The sequence below is a fragment of the Sus scrofa genome, chromosome 7 (genome assembly GCF_000003025.6).
Source record: "Sus scrofa isolate TJ Tabasco breed Duroc chromosome 7, Sscrofa11.1, whole genome shotgun sequence".
Lineage (NCBI taxonomy): Eukaryota > Metazoa > Chordata > Mammalia > Artiodactyla > Suidae > Sus > Sus scrofa.
In genome coordinates, this window is record NC_010449.5 from 25,393,529 (window position 1) to 25,415,923 (window position 22,395).

Genomic DNA, 22,395 nt, shown 5'->3' on the forward strand with positions numbered 1-22,395 from the left:
TTATGATTGACCTTTATTTATTTAATTTGCCATGGCTGAGGCATGCGGAAGTTCCCAGGCCAGGGATCCAACCCATGCCACAGCAGTGACAATGTAGGATCCTTAACCTGCTGAGCCACCTCTATTTTAAAGATAGATAAAATTCTGTTCCACCTCTGTTTTAAGGATGGATACATCAAGGCAGGGGAATGTTAAATAATTTTTCTATTGTCATCTTCTTTTAGTAAGTTAGGGAATGAAGATTGAACTCAAGTTCTTCTTGAGTCAAATCTGACTCTTAACTGTGGGCCAGTAATGACACTCCCATATTCAAAAGGGAGAGAAAAAGTGCTATGGGGCTCCCAACAGGAGGAATTAATCTGGGTAAAAATTTTCCAAAGTAGTCTTTGTAGAATTAGAACTGGAGATTTGAAGTAGAAGTGGGATTTGAACCTCTGGACCTGGAGAAAGCATCTTATTGGAAAGGGTGAACAAAACCATCAAGTTTGGAAAGGGAGCTGATTATTGAGGAATCATGAATTCTTTCAACTTTCATTCAAAACTTTTTGAGGGTTGTGTTCGCTGGGCTGGATGAAACTGACTTTAAAAAAATAACTTTGTCTTTAATTATTAGAATATAGAATGTATTGCTGGGATGGGAATCCTAGAAAATGTTGACCAAGTCCCAGGAATTTTTTAGTACTTCTCATTCTCCACTACTGACACCCTAGACCCCACCATATGCAATGACGATGGTCTATTTATTATTCGTTATTCTGGCCCAAAGCTTTCACATCTCTTTCTATCTGTATGAACCGTTTCTCAACCTGGTGATAATTCTTTAAGACCAAGGTCAAAATGACCTGACCTTGAAACCTCCTGCATAATGTGTTGCCCCTTTCTTTCTTATTCTGCCCCTTCCCCACATGTCCCCCAACAGATCTCAACATGGTTGTGCCACATGGTACTTTCCCAAGCCTGTCTTTCTCACCCCGCTCTCCTATCTCTTTGCTTCTTAAATCTCCTTAACTATTACCGTTCAGCCCAGAGCAGTTATCCAATTAATATACTGGGCTTGATTAAATGTAGAGGTGGCGCAGTGGCTGTTTTTGGAATAATCAAGATGAGTAGACGTGGAAGATAAGAAAGAGAAAAGCAATCCCCTGACAGCCAAGGGTGGAACTGGAACAAATAAGGAGAAAAAAATTAAAAATTGAAATATGTTAACATATGATGTCAGTAATTACTTAATTTATTGCTATTGTTGCTTATTTATTACTGAACATCAATTTTTATGCCAATGCTTGATATGTATAACTTTTATTATTATCATATTCTAATAATCGCTGGGTACTGGGACCATCCAGTGATGGAGGGGAAACTTTTGAGACCATCTTCCTCCCGGTTCCAAAGCTCTCTGCACAAAAGGCTTAGTTCTCTGTGTGTCTCAATCATTTCTATCTTTTAAAACAAAATAATCTATACATATTGGGTAATTAATTAAATTTTGTAAATTTCAAAATTATGTGCCTTGTATTTTAAATTGATTCAGGAAGTCAATTTTTTAGCTATATGACAGGATTTAAATTATTTAAACATCTTATTTTTCTTTCACGATTCTTCTTCCTTATAAAACTGTATTCATGGAGTCTTTATGACTCGAAGTAAGAGTGTTTCAACTATAGAACATTTGAAAGTCAACTGAAATTGTTCGTTGACACAGACCTTTCAGGGGGACAATTTTCCCTTTTTCAAGTCACACATGGCTGTGGTATTAAGAGGCTCTTAGGGTTTCTGGAATCTGGAGTTTAACCACACTCTCTGGGATGGTTATCCTTTCAAAGAAACGTGAACATGCGCATTCACTGACCAGTGAATAGGCCTTTATAGGACAAGGTTTATGTTTCTCAGTGGACCAGTCAGTGAAGGATATATCTTGGTGGTCACATGATACCGTTCCTTTTTTTTTCTTTCACTTTAAAATGGAACACAGATAAGTAATAATTCTATGAGTAATCTCTTAATGATTTTTTGCACTCAGCAGCAAACAATGATCTGTATTCTTTCAACAGCTGGCTGGGCTCCTGGGAAAAGGCTATCTTTGCCTTCAGCTACTGATTCTGTTTGAATCTTCCAAGTTACAGCCCTTATGTGGGAGATTAAGACTGATTGCCCGTGGATGCATCTCCTTAAAACTGTAGATAAATCACTAACTAGATAAAACCACAGTCCTCTGTTAATTAGTTCTACTCTTCAGATATTGCAGACAGGAAAATATTTAGTCAGGACATTTCTATCCAATTTCTATTCATGATAAAGTCATTTGGAGAGGTGTCTGTTTGGGAAAAAGAGTCTGCAATCAGTCACTAACTTCTGTTAAATTATATCTCAACAATAAAAGGCTTCAGTGTATGTCTGGTCTTTAAACACAAGAAGCTTAATCTTTGCAGAACTTAGGCCATTTAGAGCGTTTAGAATGTAGTTTGGTGCTTATGTAAAGGCAATCCTGTTTCTTTTCACTCTCAGCCCATTGCTAATGGAATGTGAATCCTCTGATTCATATTTTACCTCTTGTACGCTTTGATGTTGCCACTTTAAAAAACCTAACTATAAAAATAAATTTATTCTCTGGTCTGTCAGGGTAGGGAGCTTTCAGGTATTGTAGGTGGTTCATAGAGGGAAATATTTGAAAGCCACAACAATCTCCTTCTTGGAAGCAGAAGGAAGGACATTTCCTACTATCATTATGATCATGTTTTGAGTGGTAATTGGTATACCTTTTGCTGACTTTTTGAAGCATGGATCATAAATGACAGTGAGAGAGGAGCACCTGACATCAGTGTCATGTTTGTATGGCTGTTCAGCAGAATACAGCCTGTTGTTGTCTTTAAATATGTAAACAGATGCGAAAATAGCAGTCTGGGCAGGTTGTTGGGTTCTCTCTTTAAATACAGTATTTGAAGGTGAATCAGTGGATACAGGATGTATGTTTTAAATCTAGTCATATTTGTTCTTGAATGTCTTTTCCACTTCACGTGGGAGAAATAGCATCCATGGTATGAGAGGAAGAAATGGTCTCTACTAGAGAAAAGTGTTAGTCTCCTGGTCTCAGCATGTTTTAACCCTCGTGTTGTTTCTCATCCCCTTTGACAAGTGTGGGTCTGGCTTGAGTGAGCACTCCCTTCTGCTCTGCTGTGCTGTGTTCTTTTGCTTTGTTTGTTTTTCTTTGTTTTGGCTGGTAAGTGAGAGAGCTTTTCTACCACCACATAGGGATGCCATTATAGTTTTTATGGAGTCTTGTGTATTTTAATCTGATAACATATTCTGTTAGAAATGATCATAAAGGAGTTCCCGTCGTGGTGCAGTGGTTAACGAATCCGACTAGGAACCATGAGGTTGCGGGTTCGGTCCCTGCCCTTCCTTGCTCAGTGGGTTAACGATCCGGCATTGCCCTGAGCTGTGGTGTAGGTTGCAGACGCGGCTCCGATCCTGCGTTGCTGTGGCTCTGGCGTAGGCCGGTGGCTACAGCTCTGATTCGACCCCTAGCCTGGGAACCTCCATATGCCGCGGGACTGGCCCAAGAAATAGCAACAACAACAAAAGACAAAAAGAGACAAAAGACAAAAAAAAAAAAAAAAAGAAAAAAAAGAAATGATCATAAAGATGTTTTGGGAACTCATGCATGGCATTTTGTGGATGTACCATATAAATTAAAGAGTGAATTGAAAGGCCCCAATATTTAATTTAATACACTATGAATCAAAACCCCCAAATAGTGTACATTTGACAGATTTTTTTTTCTACTTGTTTGTTTACCTTTTAACCTTCCCAAGCCATTTCCAGTTGCAAGGGGTTATACAGAATACTGTTATATATGGGGGAAACACAAGACATTTTAATATTTACTAAAAACATCACAATATGAACAAGGCAAGGGTAGTTCCTATTTACAAGCTTACATGTAAGGAATATGATATGTGTGTATGTTTTCTTTCATCTGTTTTGGGAGTGTTGTTTTTGGCAGTGGGTCTAATGGAGAAGGGTTGGGGTATGGAAGATCTAGCTGGTGAATTATGGTTATTTTAAAATATGGTTGTAGGGAAAAGAGTGACCTTCTATACTAATACAGATACTATATACTACTAATTCAAGTTGTGAATACAATCACTTGCTTATTCCTAAACCTTTTCTTGGATAGGAAATGGAATCAGTATTAAATAAGTGAATATAACACAATATTTGCTATGATAAGGATTGGAGGAAGTGCGTTCTAGAGCAGTGAGCAGAATCCAGAATGTATGGCAGCTTCTATAGGGTAGAAGCATCACAGAGCAGAATATAAGCACTGAGAGGTCAACTCTCTTGAGGGATAATTATATAAAATGAACAAACAAAACTGCATCCAGGAAAAACAAACACAGTGTTGTGTTGTTAAGAGCTTGGGGAATTGAAACCTTGACCCTGGGTGGAAGTCTGTTTCCTCTCAATTATAGGTTGTGGGCTCTTCAGTAAGTTATAGAAATTTATGGACGTAAGTAAAGTCATGCAGATTAAATAAAACAGGGGCTCCCCAAATGAGAGTTAAGTAAATGGTCATGGACTTAGTCCATGGGAAATGCAACAGGATGCTGCTGAGTGAAAAAACAGCACCAGCTTTTCATCCATTCATAGTCTTTCAGCTAATGTTTATTAGAAAACTTTTCTGGATGAGTCATTGTATTGTGTCAGATGCTAATTACACCCTGATGATCAAACCCTTGTTTCTCCAGCCTGTTCTCCATGTTTCAGTCTACTGCTGATAAACATTTCTGAATATATGGTTGACTTTCGAACAATGGGTCATGGGTCCACTTATATGCAGATTTTTTTTCAATAAATATATCAGGAAATCTTTTGGAGATTTGCAACAATTTGAAAAAATTCAGACACAAACAGCATCGCCTAGAAATATTGGAAAAATTAAGAAAAAGTGTGTCATGAATGCATAAAATATACATAAGACTACAAAACAGAAACAGACTCACAGACATAGAGAATAGACTTGTGGTTACCAAGGGGGAAGGGGAAGGAAGTGGGATGGACGGGGAGTTTGGGGTTGGTAGATGCAAACTATTTAGAATGGATAAGCAATGAGGTCCTACTGTACAACAGAAATTGACCCAACACTGTAAATCGACTATAATAACAATTTAAGAAATATACATAGATATACATATAACATACAAAATATGTGTTAATCCACTGTTTATGTTATCTGTAAGGCTTCTGGTCAACAGTAGGTGCTCAGCAGTTACTTGTGGAGTCAGTGTTATACACAGATTTTCATTTGTTTGTTTGCTTTTTAGGGCCACACCTGTGGCACATGGACGTTTCCAGGGTAGGGGTCAAATCAGAGCTGCAGCTGCCAGCTTATACCACAGCCATAGCAACGCCAGATCCGAGCCGTGTCTATGACCTACACCACAGCTCATGGCAATGCCGGATCCTTAACCCACTGAGCAAGGCCAGGGATGGAACCCACATCCTCATGGATACTAGTAGGATTTGTACTTGCTGAGCCACAATGGAAACTCCAGTAAATGCAGATTTTCAATTGCACAGGAGGTTGTTTCCCTGGTCCCCAGGTTGTTCGAGTGTCAGTTATACTAATGCTAACTAGTCTCCAAGTAGAATGTCATTACATAGGTGGTATGGACATTGAACAGAGATTTATAATGAGCTTTAGAAGGCAGACATCTGTTACTGCCTAGCTGTCATCACCCAATTTCTTATTCTTAAGTCAGGGATATTAATATTTGACACCTCCCTAGCAGTACTCTTTGAGGTAACTGAGATTACCTGGTGAATATTTGTGAGCATCATAGGAGTTGCAAGGCTATGTAAATACTATTTTTTATTTTCCATTACTCACTTGAACATGTCCCATGGACTATCCCAGTGCAGTTGTGATTCAAAGCAGTAGGATATAGGCATTTTAACCCCTGGACATATCTGCACTGCAACTTTATTCTATGTGGTATATTTCATATAAAATTTTATTAAACTCTTTGAAAATGTGCCCCCTTCAGGGGTTAGGTTAAATAGCTTGGATTAGAAAACTGAAATTTTATAATAATAGCTGAAATTCTAGCTTTCCACTTTATTACCCTAACATCTCACAGGAGATTCCAGAACAGTAATGACTTTACATAAGATGAATTCAATACTCATCCGCATTATGCAGGTGCATGCTTTAGACTGGACACTAACAAACTCATGTCAAAGCCCTTATTTCCAAGACTATAGTTATGTTTGCCTAAATCTCAAATATAAAATTGATTGTTCATGAAAAATTGGATAATGATTGTTATCACTTAGCATTTTGAATGTTGACTTTTAGAACAGAGAGAAAAAAATTTTTTTTGAATGACTGAGCAGTGTTTATACCATAAAGTACAGAATTCCTCAAGCAGAGTCTGGTCATACACATGAACATTTCTGCGGCAAAGAAATAAATGTAAAGTGAAATAAATAAGGACTTTAAAATCACCTCAAATCAGTTAATTTCCAGTTCTTCTGCCAAATGAAGTTGAAGCGAAATTTCAATTCTTAGAGCTTTTTGGATTTTGGTCTTGTGAATGCAAGATTTTAGATCTTTATTAAAGTATAAATACTTAGTAAATTAGGAAAAAGTAATAGATTTTAAGCAGAAGCTGCATAATCCTGGCATTTAAGGACCAAAGCTTGGTGGCATCAAATGCGTGGGTTCAAGTTCGTTGGCAAGGTATTTATTTCCTCTACCTCTTAAGTTTCTTCAGCTTCAAAATGAGGATAAGGAGTTTCTATTGTGGTGCAGCAGAAACGAATCTGTCTAGTATCCATGAGGATGCAGGTTTGATCCTTGGCCTTGCTCAGTGAGTCAGGATCTGGCGTTGCCGTGAATTGTGGTGTAGTCGCAGAAGTGGCTTGGATCTGGCGTTGCTGTGTCTGTGACGGAGGCTGGCAGCTATAGCTCTAGTTGGACCCCTAGCCTGGGAACTTCCATATGCCGTGGGTGCGGCCCTTAAAAAGGAATAATAAATAAATAAATAAATAAATAAATAAATAAATAAATAAAATAAGGATAATTATAGAATCTACCTCATAGGTTATTATGAGGTGTAATATATTAATATTAATGAAATACTTAGAACAGTTCTTTTAAAATTTTGTTTCCTGATGCCATCTACTTCATTTTAGTTAAGATCAGAAGAGAACAGGTTTACTGCGAATTAAATGCAGTTATCTGTAAACAAGAGTTGTGGCTAGTATTAAAATTCATATGCACACTTTAGTTACTAGATATCGGGTTTGTAGGTATTTTCTGCCCTTACGCTTTCCCTCTCATATGGCTCAGTCAAGAGAATGGACAGATGGAGATGGAGTCCTGTTCATAGCGTCTCCACTACCACCAGCTGGAGCTTAGACAGATCAGAGGTTTTAATTATGGACCATGGAGTTCCCACTGTGGCTCAGTGGGTTAAGAATCTGACTAGTACCCTTGAGGGTGCGGGTTCCATCCCTGGCCTCACTTAGTGCATTAAGGATCTGGTGTTTCCATGAGCGGTGGCATAGGTGGCAGATGTGGCTTGAATCTGGTGTTGCCATGGCTGTTATGAAGACCTGCAGCTGCAGCTCTGATTTGACCTACAGCCCCAGAACTTCCATATACCACAGGTGTGGCCATAAAAAGAAAAACAAAGTAAAAAAAAAAAACAAAACAAATTATGCACCAAAATAATAAACTTAGGGGTCCAGCAGTCTCAGTTCTCCCAAATCACTCCTGGATGGTCTTGGCTGCCTTCTCTCTTCCTTAACCGTGACCCTTCCTCCAGTTTAGGATCCCAAGTTTCATATATTTCCAGTAGTGTTGGTATCATTTCAATTAACCTCCTAAAGGTATTTTTGGTATCTTCATCCAGTTTTTGAAAATTGTGAATCGTATATATAACATCCATCTTTTATTTTGTATCAACATTTTAGCAATGAAACGCCACTGGATACATTTTAAAAACACTTTGATTACACTTGAGAGACACAAGGACATAGTGATTTGCCGGGAGTGGATTGTTTGGAATCTGTCCTGTATTATCTGAGATGACTGAGATTTTGAGAAACTTACCAATGCTGAGAAACTTAACTTTATTCAATGATATTGTATTACCAAAAATGAGCCCTTTCAAGAGCTAGTTTCTTAAGAAAGCTTTTGAAACCCAACATAGGGTGTATCAAACAATACACGATTTTCTCAATATGCCCGACACGGTCCTGGTTCTTCAACACTCCTTAATATTCCCAGGAGGAAAAATTCTCTGACCTCATTTGATAGAAAGGTTGCTGAAGGTGGGAATAGCTCCCCTCTCAATTTTGCATAAGGACAGAGGTCTTTGGGAGGCTTGATGCTGCACCACAGGTGGGGAGATTGCACTTAACAATCTCAAAGAACTAATGGAAGTCCATTTTGCTTTTCTTTTTTTAAAAGAGCATTTCATTTGCTAAAAGGAGGAAAAACTCTCCTGGGAAGATATTTTAGGAATAATCCTTCTTGTGAAAATGAATTTGTTTTATTTCCTTGACCTCTAAAATTTCCTAAACGCAGTCCCACTGTGCCTGCATGCAGCTCCTCAGGCCTCCTTCTGACTCTCCTCCCTCGGCTGTGCTAAATCCTCCTGCTGACTTCACCTGAAACTCGGGAGCTTTCTATCACAGATTCCTAATTCCTGTATGAACCCCTCTCTGTTCTGGTCCTTGATACATACTAGTAATAACTTTACAACCTTCCCTTTTAAAAACATTTTTGGATAACCTTTCCATTTAGGAGCCAGGAATTTGGGTAAAACCACAGAGGCTATACCGCTTTTGAACTGAAGGCTGTTGGTTTGTGGAATTTCCTTCAACTGGAAGCACGTATGAGTCTGTGGTTTTAGTGTTTTCCCAGTTTTATAACATCCTGCTTGTTTGTTTTCATTTTCAAAGCTAAAGAATTTACCAGCAATTTCCATATGTTATAGAGGGCTAACTTTTCCCTTCCTTTCCGTTTTCTTTTCCTTTTTTTTTTTTTCAGTTGAAAGAGACAAGGATTTTTCTCACCAGAGAAGGCATTACAAAGAATTCCGGTTTGATCTTACTCAAATTCCTCATGGAGAAGCAGTGACAGCAGCAGAATTCCGGATATACAAGGACCGGAGCAACAGCCGCTTTGAAAACGAAACGATTAAGATTAGCATATATCAGATCATCAAGGAATACACAAATAGGTATCAACTTTATTTATTTACTTTTAGAGAATAAAAAGGATATAATTGAATTTCAAAGTAGGTTACGTTGGCAAAACTTTGATACAGTTCAAGTTTGTAAGAATGAGAAAAATGGGAGTTTATTTCTAAAGTATGAATTTTACTTAGGAAATAAATTGACCTCGATGTAAATATAAGATGTCTTGATTAAAAGCCTAAAGTTAAAATGCCCCGCCCCTTTCTTTTTAAAAAACACTCTAATGACTTATTGAAGTATAGTTGATTATCAATGTCATGGTCATTTCCGCTGTACAACCAAGTGATTCAGTCATATACATGAGCACACATCCATTCTCTTTCAGATTCTTTTCCCACATAGGTTATCACCGAATATTGGAGAGAGTACTCTGTGGGAATCAGCTTTATATCTAGCTTATTACCCTAGCAGACAAATGTTATATTTTGTAGTGAAATCCACTGATAACCCACACGATCTATTTAAAGCATACTTTCTTTGATGTAACAGCAGTCAAGGCCAGGTAAAGATCTGTTTAAGAGTAACGGATCTGAAAGGTGCCTTGTACATTTCACAGCTTTTTCCCTACTCCTGACACCAATCGGTGTGCTAAGGGGTCTCATCCCCCACCCCTCAGAATGTGCTTTCTAACTAAGCCCATTGCCTTGTTTTGCAAATGAGAAAACTTCCATTTTATTCTGCACACATGAGATTTATAATTAAGATGACTTAATTCCCTTGGTGTTTTGTAAGTTAGAGAACAGTGGTTTTATTTTTCCCTGGCATAAGTGTAAATTGTGTGAGTGATGTGTATTTTGATGGAAGACATTGTATTTGTAACAGCTTTTGACCGTTAACCTGTATGTCTTCTGTCTATGAAATGCCTCAAAATGGTACAAAAAAATGGGCAGAGAACATGAAATACTAAATGAAAGCCTCCACCGATAATGGCTGCAAATGAGCCATCCACTATAAGATTTGGAAAGGGACATGAGTGGTGTTTTCAGACCTTTCACCCAATGCAGAAATTGCTTGGGTAACACCTTTTATAGGTGATTAGCCGTTCTGTTGGACAGCTCTTAAATTAAAAAAAAAAAAAAATTCTTTTTGGAGTGTGGTATTGAGGTGAAATTTATCTTCCATTCATTAGATCTAGATCTTCTCTTTGATGAAATACTGTGTCCTTTGATGAGACAGTATTTCAAGACAGCTATGGTGAACCCTCAAGCCCTCTCTCTCCTCATTGGATATTTCCGGGTCCCGATATTTAGACTTTTTTTTAAAAATTTTCTTATGTTCAGGATTTCGCACTGGGTGGTCCATGGAACACTAGCCCTTCACAAAATTCAGGGAGGAAAAAATAAGAAACTTCTGGGATCAAATGCCTTTGAAAAGTCTGCTGGTTAAACTGACCTTTAGGAGGGTCAGGATCAGAATACTTTCCTCTTGGAAAGGCTTTATAGTAAAGAAACCTGTCACTTTTGTTTTACTTCGTCTTCCTCAACATTATTTGACTATGGAATCTTTTTCTTTGGGTGGGAGTGTAATACTTAATATCATATGAAACTCTGGTTCATCAGGACACACCTTAATAAATATTGATCTCTCTACACTGTTATTTTAAGACCAGTAATTCTACGGCAGAAAGATCTGTTCTTCTCTCAGCTCTAACCCTTACTAGCTATTTGTCTGCGGGTGAATTTTTTATTTTATTTTATTAAAAAAAAAACTTAATCCTGTGGTTCCATTTATAAACTGAGAACACTGATTTTTTTTTTTTTTTTTCCTCTCACGGAGATAGGGCCTGGGATAGGACATGATTTTTTAAAAAATACTAAATAATAGTGGTGTCTTTTTAAAATTAAATGACTAGAATTGAAAATAATGTGCCAAATATAATTTCATTATATTGCCATAGCTAACAAATATTTATTTATAATACTCTTTTTCTGTGTCTGCTTCCATATGTAGACTGTGAGCTCCTTTAAGAAGGGATAGTGTCTTAAGTAATTTTACTTTTTTTTTAACCTCAGCACTATGAATTTGGGTATGATTTATAGTTTTGAAATTGTCATTAGCCATGAATGGGATACTTCTTCCATGAACATATCCCAAAATGCTTGAATTATCTTTATTTTTGGCCACTCACTGTATATATACATACATATATATATATATGTAAGTCATGCCCATTGCATGTGGAAGTTCTCAGGCCACGGACTGAACCCATGCCACAGCAGCAGTGACCTGGGCCACTGCACTGACAATGTCAAATCCTTAACCTGCCGTGCCACGGGGGAACTCCACAATATATTTTTATGCATGTTGAATTTGTATTTGGTTATCTAACATACCATGTATTTTTTTTTTTTTACACATTTGTACAGCAGGCCTTTATCCTCTGGAGTATATTAATTATTTGAACCCAAATAAAGTCATTTACTTTGATCACAATTCAAGATCCTAACTTTTATTTAGGTCCCTTGTTCTATCTGCTCAGGATATTTTTGAATGTTATGCATTGAACTAGCCACCCCTAGTTCACTCTATTTTCTTTCTTTCGCTCTATTTTCTAAGTATGTGAACAGTATAATTTAAGACGTAATAACAATGATGAAAATAAAGGGCTAAGAGTCTATCAGTAGTAATTTGTAGACTTATTTCTGAAAGAATCCATGATGATTTTTATTAATAATATATTTTGAAATATTTATCGATAGTGATGCTTAACTTATCAGATCTCATAGTTTCGGGAAATATCCTTTCTCCTAAAAATGGAACATTTGTCTTGAAACTTTGGTATTTCTCTAATTATAGCTGGTTTTAAACATATTATTCTCAATGTTTCTACGACTATACCTGCATGTTCTTTCAGTATTCTTGGCTATAATTTGGCCAAGTCTTTACTTATTTTAACATGTGTTTAAATCTACTCTAAAATCCACAATTCCACTGATATTTTTCCTAAATCTTTGAAAAATGATTTCTAAAGTCTATATCTTTTTTCATCTTTTAAATTTTATCGAAATATAGTGGATTTACAGCATCATAATAATTTCTGCTGTACAACAAAGTGATTCAGTTATACATGTACACACATCAATTCTCTTTCATATTCTTTTCCCATATAGATTATCACAAAATATTAGGTACAGTTTTCTGTGCTATATAACGGGTCCCCATTGGCCAATCATTCCATAGGCTACAGTGTTCGTATGCCAATCCCAAACCTGGATCCATCCATCCCCAGCCCCACCTATCTCCTTTGGTAACCATAAGTTTTTCAAAATCTGTGAGTTTGTTTTTGTTTTGTAAATAAGTTCATTTGTATCTTTTTTAAAGATTCTACATAAAAGTGATATAATTTGATGTTTGTCTTTCACTGTCTGACTAACTTCATTTGGTATGATAATCTCTAGGTCCATCCACATTGCTGATTTATTTCATTCTTTTTTATGGCCGAATAATATTCCACTGTGTAGATGTACCACATCTTCTATATCTGCTCCTCTATTGATGGACATTAGGTTGCTTCCATGTCTTGGCTATTATAAATAGTGCTGCAATGAACATTGCGGTGCATGTTATCTTTTCGAATTATGGTTTTCTTTGGATAGATGCCCAGGAATGGGATTGCTAGGTCATATGGTAGTTCTATTTTTAGATTTTTGAGGAATCTCCATACTGTTATCCATAGCGGTTGCACCAATTTACATTCCCACCCACAGTGTAAGAGGGTTCACTTTTCTCCACACCCTCTCCAGCATTTATTGTTTGTAGATTATTTGATGATGGCCAGCCATTCTGGCTGGTGTAAGGTGGTGCCTCACAGTAGTTTTGATGTGCATTTCTCTAATAATTAGTGATGTTGAGCATATTTTAGAGTACATATTTATCTTTGATCAGTGTTCATAGCTTGAATAGGTTCCTACTCAATTTACTGAAAATTATCTTGAAAATTTTAATAACAAAGTCAACTTAGTATTAATTCAATTCTACCATATTTTTGAACATTTACTATTAAGTATTGTTGCTGAATTATGATTTTCATCATGTAGGGCTATGCTATACCAATTTGTTTTCTATGGTATTTGTTTTTGCTAATGTGTATGGAAATTTTCCCCTAATTATTTGTTTCAGTCTCTGAAATATGCAGACTCAAGCATGCATACCTTGTGTTTCAATTCTGTCCACCACCGATGAGGTGGGAGAACCTCTGGCAAAATGCTTTCCTTATTGTTGAAAAAGGCATTCATTAACCTGTAGTGTAAGAAAATGCAATCCATGGAGTTCCCGTCGCGGATCAGCGTTAATGAATCCGACTAAGAACCATGAGGTTGAGGGTTCGATCCCTGGCCTTGCTCAGTGGGTTAAGGATCTGGCGTTGCCATGAGCTGTGGTGTAGGCTGTAGATGTGGCTCAGATTCCGCGTTGCTGTGGCTCTGGCGTAGGCGGGTGGCTACAGCTCTGTTTCGACTCCTAGCCTGGGAACCTCCGTATGCCGCAGGAGCGGCCCAAGAAATGGCAAAAAAAAAAAAAAAAAAGAAAATTCAATCCTGTGTTCTCTCATTGTCTGTAAATGTAGGATCTCCTTTTTACACGCCACCTTCTCTTCCAAAGAAAGACATTTAAGGGACAGAAGATATAGAAACAGCATATATTCTTCTTAGAATATTTCGGGTTCCGAGGAGGATTTCAAAGTCACTGTAGAAAATAGTGATGGGAGTTCCCATCGCGGCTCAGCGGTTAATGAATCCGACTAAGAACCATGAGGTTGAGGGTTCGATCCCTGGCCTTGCTCAGTGGGTTAACGATCCGGCGTTGCCGAGAGCTGTGGTGTAGGTTGCAGACGCGGCTCGGATCCTGCGTTGCTGTGGCTCTGGCGAAGGCCGGAGGCTCCAGCTCTGATTCGACCCCTAGCCTGGGAACCTCCATATGCTGCGGGAGCGGCCCAAGAAATGGCCAAAAAAAAAAAGACAAAAAAAAAAAAAAAAAAAGAAAGAAAGAAAGAAAGAAAATAGTGATGTATTTTGTGCTCTAATATGAGCCTAGAATTTGGAATTCCCACATGGGGAAGTCGATGTACATCTTGTGGGTCTCAGTTTATAAATCTATAAAAAAGAATAAAAGCAAAAGGTAGTATTTTAGAATAATAAAAAATATTTTAGATGACGTGGAAGGGCTGGCTGTTATCACAGTGCAAAGACCAGAGTTGATGTTTAAGTACATCAACTGATGTATACTCTTAGAGATGGATAGGAGCACCTTTTTTCTTCTTTTTTTTCCTTTTGGCTGTCCCCACAGCATACAGAAGTTCCTGGGCCAGGGACTGAACCCGCACCATAGCAGGGACTTGAGCCACAGCAGTGACAACACCAGATCCTTAACCTGTTAGGCTACCAGGAAACTCCTAGGAGCATCTATTTTACTAGAGTTTAGAGGCTTATATACAAAAGGTAACCAAAAGTAGGTGGTTACTATAATAACAGTAGCTACCATTTTCTACTGTTTATGTAAAGATAAAGTAAGCAAAATGATGCCAGGTGAATTCACTTAATTAAAAATTACCTGATCTGAGTCATATGAAAGGACTTGGTACGTTCTTAAGTCTAATATTTAAATGGAAATCACCCAATTTATGAGCACTAAACTTATCTGTGAACTTGTCCCTGAAAACACAAGTTTCAGATAGTCAAATTCTTCTTTAAAATACAGTTGAAGAGGTAGGAAAATACAGTTTAAAATATAGTTGAAGAGGATGAGAGACTGGTTATATATGAATTTATTTTATAGAAATATCAGAGATATAGACAATTAGACAAAGATTCATGTATACATGTTTATCTTAGAATTATTACTTTTGGTTACATAAATTGCGAATACTTCCATGTTAAACAGGAGAGAAAAAGTTGCACTTTGTTTCCTGGAAAATGGAATTGCTATACTCCATGTGGCAAGTAGAAATTGTGTTTTAAAAATATTTAGTACCACTGGAAAGTGTTCAGAGTGTAAGGTTAATTAACCCAAAGCAGGACTTTTATTTGCATATTATGCACATAATTATGATTTGCATATTATATGCATAATATATTCATTATAAAGAATTCATGTGGAAAACAGATTGGAAGGAAGTATCAAGTGTTCATTGAAAGCTTGCAGGTAATTTTAAATTTTAATTCTCGGAGTTCCTGTCATGACACAGCAGAAATGAATCCGACTAGGAACCATGAGGTTTCAGGTTTGATCCCTGGCCTCACTGAGTGGGTTAAGGATTTGGCATTGCTATGAGCTGTGGTGTAGGTTGCAGACATGGCTCAGATCCAGCGTTGCTGTGGCTGTGGCATAGACCTGCAGCTGCAGCTCTGATTGGACCCCTAGCCTGAGAACCTCCACATACTGCGAGTGGGCTCTAAAATAGCAAAAAAATAAAAAAAAATAAAAAAAAATTCTTTCCCCCTTTCCATACTTCCTAAATTTTTATAGTGAAAATTATTTTTTATCATCAGAAACAAGTATAAGTATAGTTGAGCAAGAGAAAAGATAATGAAATAACTTTATGTTACACATTTCTTTACAAAATAGCAAACTCACCATTTCCAGGTAGAGAGGGGCAAAAATCAGACTAAACTGAACAAAACCCCAGAATTTAAAAGTAAATTGCTCTTATTTTTTCTTAAGCTGTGAAAGGCATTTTTTTCCCCTACAGAAAATGAAGATGAATTTATTTCTTCCTCTTATTTTATTGAAAAATTCCCTGCCAACTGGAAACCTTGACTTTAATTATCTGAAAGTGAGGAGGAATGGATTAAAAAACTTCACTTGTATATCATGTGATCAAAGTTCAAACTGAAAGAATTTCAATTTGAAAAACTGATTTTACTATCTGGTTATTATTACTCTTTGTTGAGGATTGATTCTTTGTGGTTTCATATATTTCTCAAATCAAGAATGAAAATGAGATAGGAAAAGAAACTAGTACCTCTGAACATTTACAATCTTAGGGTACCCTCTTAAAACTTCTACCTTCAAACTTGTGAATTTTATCCATGTACTTAGTGTTTTGAATTAAACTGAGAAGCAATTGAAATGTCAGAACAAACTGTAATGCAGTGATTTGACATTTAATCTTTAATGCAGTGCATTTGACAATGCAAACACTTGTGTTTTTCATATATTTAAGGCTCAGTTTCCCTAAAATGTCATCCAGGAGTGTCAGGGTGGGGATTCTTGCAGTAATTTAGACTGATGATTTATAGATATATTCAAGAAATCATCTGATCTATTGGCTATCTGGTCTATAAATTCTTTGACAGTGTTATGTAAACAAGAGACAGACCCATGATGTCATCTCTTTTCACACTTATTTATCTTAGCAAGACTCAAACCTCTTGAAATTATATATTTTATTCCTACCATCTCCTACCTCTTGCGTTTATCCCTACTCATTTTTAAATGTGTGCAATTTAAAAGAGTGTTCTGATATTTATCCAAATCTTTATTTTTCTTGGTAAAAAGTTAACACGCTTTGCATCATTTCACTTGTTTAATCTTTTCATGTAAGGCTGACAGCCCCAAATTCTGTATAGAAGGCCTCACTCTTCAGTCACACCTCATACATCTGGCATTATTGGGAAACGAGGTTTCTACTTGATTGAATTTTCCAGATAATTCAGCTGAGTTGGGCATGCTTTTGCTGAACACCTTACATGTGGCCAGCACAGGGGACATAAGGGGAGTAAGTAGGATCCCAGAATCGTATAGCCTGAGGCTGGGGCTGTGGTAGGCTTGCCACACACAGACTTTAATAACTGTAATACAGTGTGCTGAGCACTATGATGGAAGTATGCACTGATGTTGTGGAAATACAAATGAAGGGGAAATTAATTCTCCACGCGGGAAGGTGAAGCATCTCAGGAAAAGCCACTTGGAGGAGATCACCCTTCAGTTGGGTCTTTGAAGATGGGTAAGAACTTTCTGTATTGCGAGAGACATTGAGAGAGAATGAGAGAGAGAGAGAGAGAGAGGGATGAAGGGAGGGATAGATATGTATCTTAGGAGATATATTCCTAAGCATTTAAATACTTAAATGCACAAAGAATTAAATAATACAAAGGAGAGGACTAATGCCAGTAGTCATACTACTAAGAACAGCAGCTAGCACTTAACCATTTAATGGGCACTCACCATGTGTCTGGCACTGTGCTACGTGCTTTACTTGAATTAATTTTTTTCACAAATATGTATATTTATATATTCCCCCAAGAAAATGTGCTGTGGAGTTCCCGTCGTGGCTCAGTGGTTAATGAACCTGACTAGGAACCCTGAGGTTGAGGGTTTGATCGCTGGCCTCGCTCAGTGGGTTAAGGATCCAGTGTTGCTGTGAGTTGAGTTGTAGTGTAGGTCATAGACTCGGCTTGGATCCTGTGTTGCTGTGGCAGTGGTGTAGGCCAGCAGCTACAGCTCCAATTTGACCCCTAGCCTGGGAACCTCCATATGTTGCAGGTGCAGCCCTAAAAAGACCAAAGACAAAAAAAAAAAAAAGAAAAAAAAAGAAAAGAAAAGAAAGAAAATGTGCTGTGTAGAAGTTGACCTTTTCCTAATGTCCTGCTATGAATATAAATTTCTGTGCTCCATCGTGAAAACAGTTTAAGCCAGCCTGCTCGCTGTCATTCACCACCTTCACTGCTTGGATATATTTAGTTCAGCTGTCATCATTCCAGTTCACAGTCAGCTTCATATTTACATCATCTCCTGCCTCCTGCTTCTCTAAGATTTGTGATTCTTCTGTGCTATAGGATGTACAGTGACAGTTTCCACCCAGGAAGATCTCATGGGCTCTTGAGAGCAGTGTAACTAACACTCAGATGGAGAGTGCTGTCTGCTCTATGTATACAGGATGGCACACAGGCACGGCTTACTTTCTGCAGTGTGTAGGGATCATGCTCTAGTTCACTGGTTCTCAACAGGGGGATTGAGTCCCTTGGAGACATTTAGTGATGTCTGGAGCATTTTTGGTTGTGGGTGAGGGTAGAGGGATGGGGGTGCTATTGGCAGCCAGTGGGTGGCAATGCTGGGGTAGCAGAGGATGCTGCTAAACCTTCTTCCGTGGACACTCCTCCACCACATAAAGAAAGAATAATCTGGTTCAAACTGTCCTTCATGCTGAGGTTGAGAAATCCCACTCTACTTGAAGATTTAGGTTGTAAGCCTAAAAATAATAATAGAATGGAATAATGGAATAATTGTTATTATTATTCCAAATAATGGAATAATTTGTGTTGTAAAGTCGGCTTTTCTTTGACTATTTCCTATTTGGGGTCATAAGAGTCATAGCATGGAAAAATTCTTGGGACTTGAACTGGGTATATCACTCATTCATTAGGGGACATTAAAAGTGCTGGACTGTCTATGTGATAATCTCCCCTCTTTGTTTCATACTGAGTGAATCTCCCATGTGTATGTATGTGTGTGTGTGTGTGTGTGTGTGTGTGTGTGTGTGTGTGTGTGTGTGTATTCAATAGATCTTTCTGCAAGGGAAAAATATGGGATGATGTAATGCCACAAAACCTGATAACATTAGCAATATCTTGGCAATTTAAAAAACTATGCAAAGAGAAAAGTGGTTGCATTTTCTTACTGGGAATTCAACTTGTTTTCCCTTTTTTGCCATGCTTGTCGTTCAGTTCTGTCTAGTGTTACTATTCTACCAGTTTGCATCATGCCTTTTATTTATCATTATTATTATTATTATTATTATTATTATTAAAGTATAGTTGATTTACAATATCTTGTCAAGTTCTGTTGTACAACAAAGTGACCCAATCACACACATTCCCCTGTGCTGTACAGTAGGATCCCATTGCCCATCCATTCCAAATATGACAGTTTGCATCCAAAAAACCCCCAAAATGCCCATCCATCCCACTCCTTCCCCTTTCCCCCTTGGGAACCCCAAGTCTGCCCTTCTTGGCTATGATCTATTTCTGTTTTGTTTTTTTTTTTGTCTTTTGTTGTTGTTGTTGTTGTTGTTGCTATTTCTTGGGCCGCTCCCGCGGCATATGGAGGTTCCCAAGCTAGGGGTTGAATCGGAGCTGTAGCCACGGGCCTTCGCCAGAGCCACAGCAGTGCAGGATCCGAGCCGCGTCTGCAACCTACACCACAGCTCACGGCAACGCCGGATCGTTAACCCACTGAGCAAGGGCAGGGATCGAACCCGCAACCTCATGGTTCCTAGTCGGATTCGTTAACCACTGCGCCACGACGGGAACTCCTATTTCTGGTTTTTGATTGTTTGTTATTTTTAGATAGGATCATTTGTTCCATATTTTAGATTCCACAAATAAGTGATATCATATATTTGTCTTTTTCTTTCTGGTTTACTTCACTTAGTATGAGAGTCTCTAGATCCATCCATATTGATGCAAATGGCATTAGTTTGTCTTTTTTAATGGCTGAGTAATATTCCATTGTGTATATGTGCCGCATCTTCTTAATCCATTTATCTCTTGATGGACATTTAGGTTGTTTCCATGCCTTGCCTATTGTGAATAGTGCTGCTATGAACATAGAGGTGCATGTATCTTTTTAAAAAAAAAATGAAAAGACAACCCACAGAATGGGAGAAAATCTTTGCCTGTGATGCAACTGACAAGGGCCTAATCTCTAAAATATACAAAGAACTCATGCAACTCAACAACATAAAAAACAACCCAATTGAAAAATGGACTTAAATAGACATTTCTCCAAAGAAGACATATGGATGGCCAATAGGCATATGAAAAAACGCTTAATATCACTAATTATTAGAGAAATGAAAATCAAACCTACAATGAGGTACCACCTCACACCAGTTAGAATAGCCATCATTAATAAGTCAACAAGTAACAAATGTTGGAGAGGGTGTGGAGAAAAAGGTATCCTCCTCCACTGTTGGTGGGAATGTAAATTGGTACAACTACTATGGAAAACAGTATGGAGGTACTCAGGAAACTAAATATAGAACTACCGTATGATTCCACTGCTGGGCATATATCTGGACAAAACTTTCATTGAAAAAGATAAAGATACATGCACCCCCGTATTCATGGCAGCAGCATGTCTTTTAAATGTAAATAAAACATCAAATTAGATATTCTGAAAAATTGGTGTTCTGTGAGATTAAAGAATCATTATTTCACTTTTGTTTTGGGAGAAAAAATAATTGCCATCTGAAAATATCAATCAGCTAACAAAGTCAAATTCTAACACTTTTAAGCCTAAGTTGCTCCTGAGAGATACTTGTGACATTATAAACTCCAGAGAGTATCATTGATTAATTTGCATTCCTTGTTAATGTGTCCTGTACTAGAGCTATATATCAGATTCCTCAAGTAGTGTGGTATATATTTATGTCAGACACCCAGAGAAAGATATATGCTTTCTTCTTGGGTGGCCATTGTTACATTTTTACTAGGCATGATAAGCTATTCAGAGGCAAAAGGAGGTGGAAGAAGGTGAAAAAGTTATAATAGTAGAAAGTTTGGGAAAAGTGGAGATATCACTGTGCTCTGTAAGGTTCATGCCTCATGGAAATAGAGGAATATTTTAACTTTTCCCCTGAAATTTATCAGTGTATCTTCCAGACAATTTCCCAAAGCTTTTCTTGGCTAGATTTAGAGCTTCTTGGTTAAACAGTAGAATGTTTATGTTTCTGGTTAACTATTTCTCCCCCCTTTCTCTCTTTCTATATACATACACGTACTCTTTCTATATATAATGTGTATGTATGCACATATATGCATTCATACATATAATTGAAACTATAAAAATCTAAAGAATATTTCTCTTTCATTATCTCATTGTTGATGATACAAATAATTTTACTTCCTTTTGGTATGCTTTCACCTTAATTTTTTCCCTCTAATTAATTTAAGGACAAAGGTTCGTTATGGAGTATATGTGTCAATAAATATAACTAAATTCAAAGAAAAATGAATGAATTTCTATATCCAAAATATGTAAGTACAGGTTATCAAAGAACATTTATGGTAGTGATTGCATAAATTTTTATTTCTGACCCTATTTATGCCATCAAGCATCAGACATACAATTTATCATATGTGTACTTACATGCTGTAAATGTGTTTTGGTAAGATAATAGCAATTACAGTAATTTGCATAACATTTTTATTTGTGTATCTTTTATTCCTTCAATAGATTTATGAGGTAGATATTATTTTAATCTTTAATTTAAAGAAGAAACAAAAGCTCAGAAAATTGATTTAAAGGACATAATTATACTTTCTAATACTAAGCAAAGCCTAAGTATAGCCAAGTCATTGTTGAAATTAAGTAGATACCAACTCCACCTATAATTACGATTCTTTGCTTTATAAAAGTAGACTAATAATGAAGCTCCTCAGAGGAGCTCTGTGTCCTAAACTTTCTGCTCAAGTAATAAGATACCAGTAAGAAATGTTTGTTAATCATACTTAGAAATAAGCAAGAGAGTTTATTTGCCACAAGCCTATGAAACAATACCCTTGAGAAAATAGATTTTGTCAAAAGATGAATGGGGGTCCCATCCAAGGACTCATCCGATGCATATTCATTCACCCAGCTCCCCCTACTAAGAAGTGATTTCATTTATAAAGATGTTTTGCATATGAACTCTAAGGACGATGTCATAGAGTAGTAACCAAACATAAGCTTATTTTGGAAGCTTTTTCAGTATTGTCCACTCACATTTCTTCTTGTGTTGAAATAGTGTAAGATGTTCTATCTTCTAAATGTGAATTTAAATGTGTCTTATAAATATTTCATGTTTCTTGCACTAATTAGAAATCCCTCTGTTTGACTCCCTTTGCTCGGACTGCTCCAAATGCCACACTGTTTCTCTTCTCTGTATCTTAGTCAAGCTCACAATATAAAACTTTGCTTTAAATCCATCCCTATCTTATCTTTTATCCACTCCTCAACCCACTGCAGTTTGACTCCCTTAAGTCCACTCTACTGATTATCCACCAACACTCTCCTCCCTACCAAATCTTACAGACACTTTTTTTTCTTCCTATTCTTCTCAGCCATTGATGTGACTGCCCATCTCCTATTTAATATGCGAAATATTTAATATGTGAAAACTAGGTAAGTGTGCTTTTTTTCCCTAAT

The 22,395-nt window shown here is 37.2% G+C and overlaps 1 protein-coding gene across 1 annotated transcript in view; it reads left to right on the top strand.

Annotated features, from left to right (window-relative positions):
• BMP5 (bone morphogenetic protein 5) overlaps positions 1-22,395 on the top strand; it is a 123,507-nt gene that overhangs the window by 48,605 nt on the left and 52,507 nt on the right. Inside the window, exon 2 of the mRNA NM_001204901.1 lies at positions 9,062-9,254. Coding sequence (NP_001191830.1) covers positions 9,062-9,254 — 193 coding nt within the window. The remainder of the gene's footprint in view (positions 1-9,061; positions 9,255-22,395) is intronic.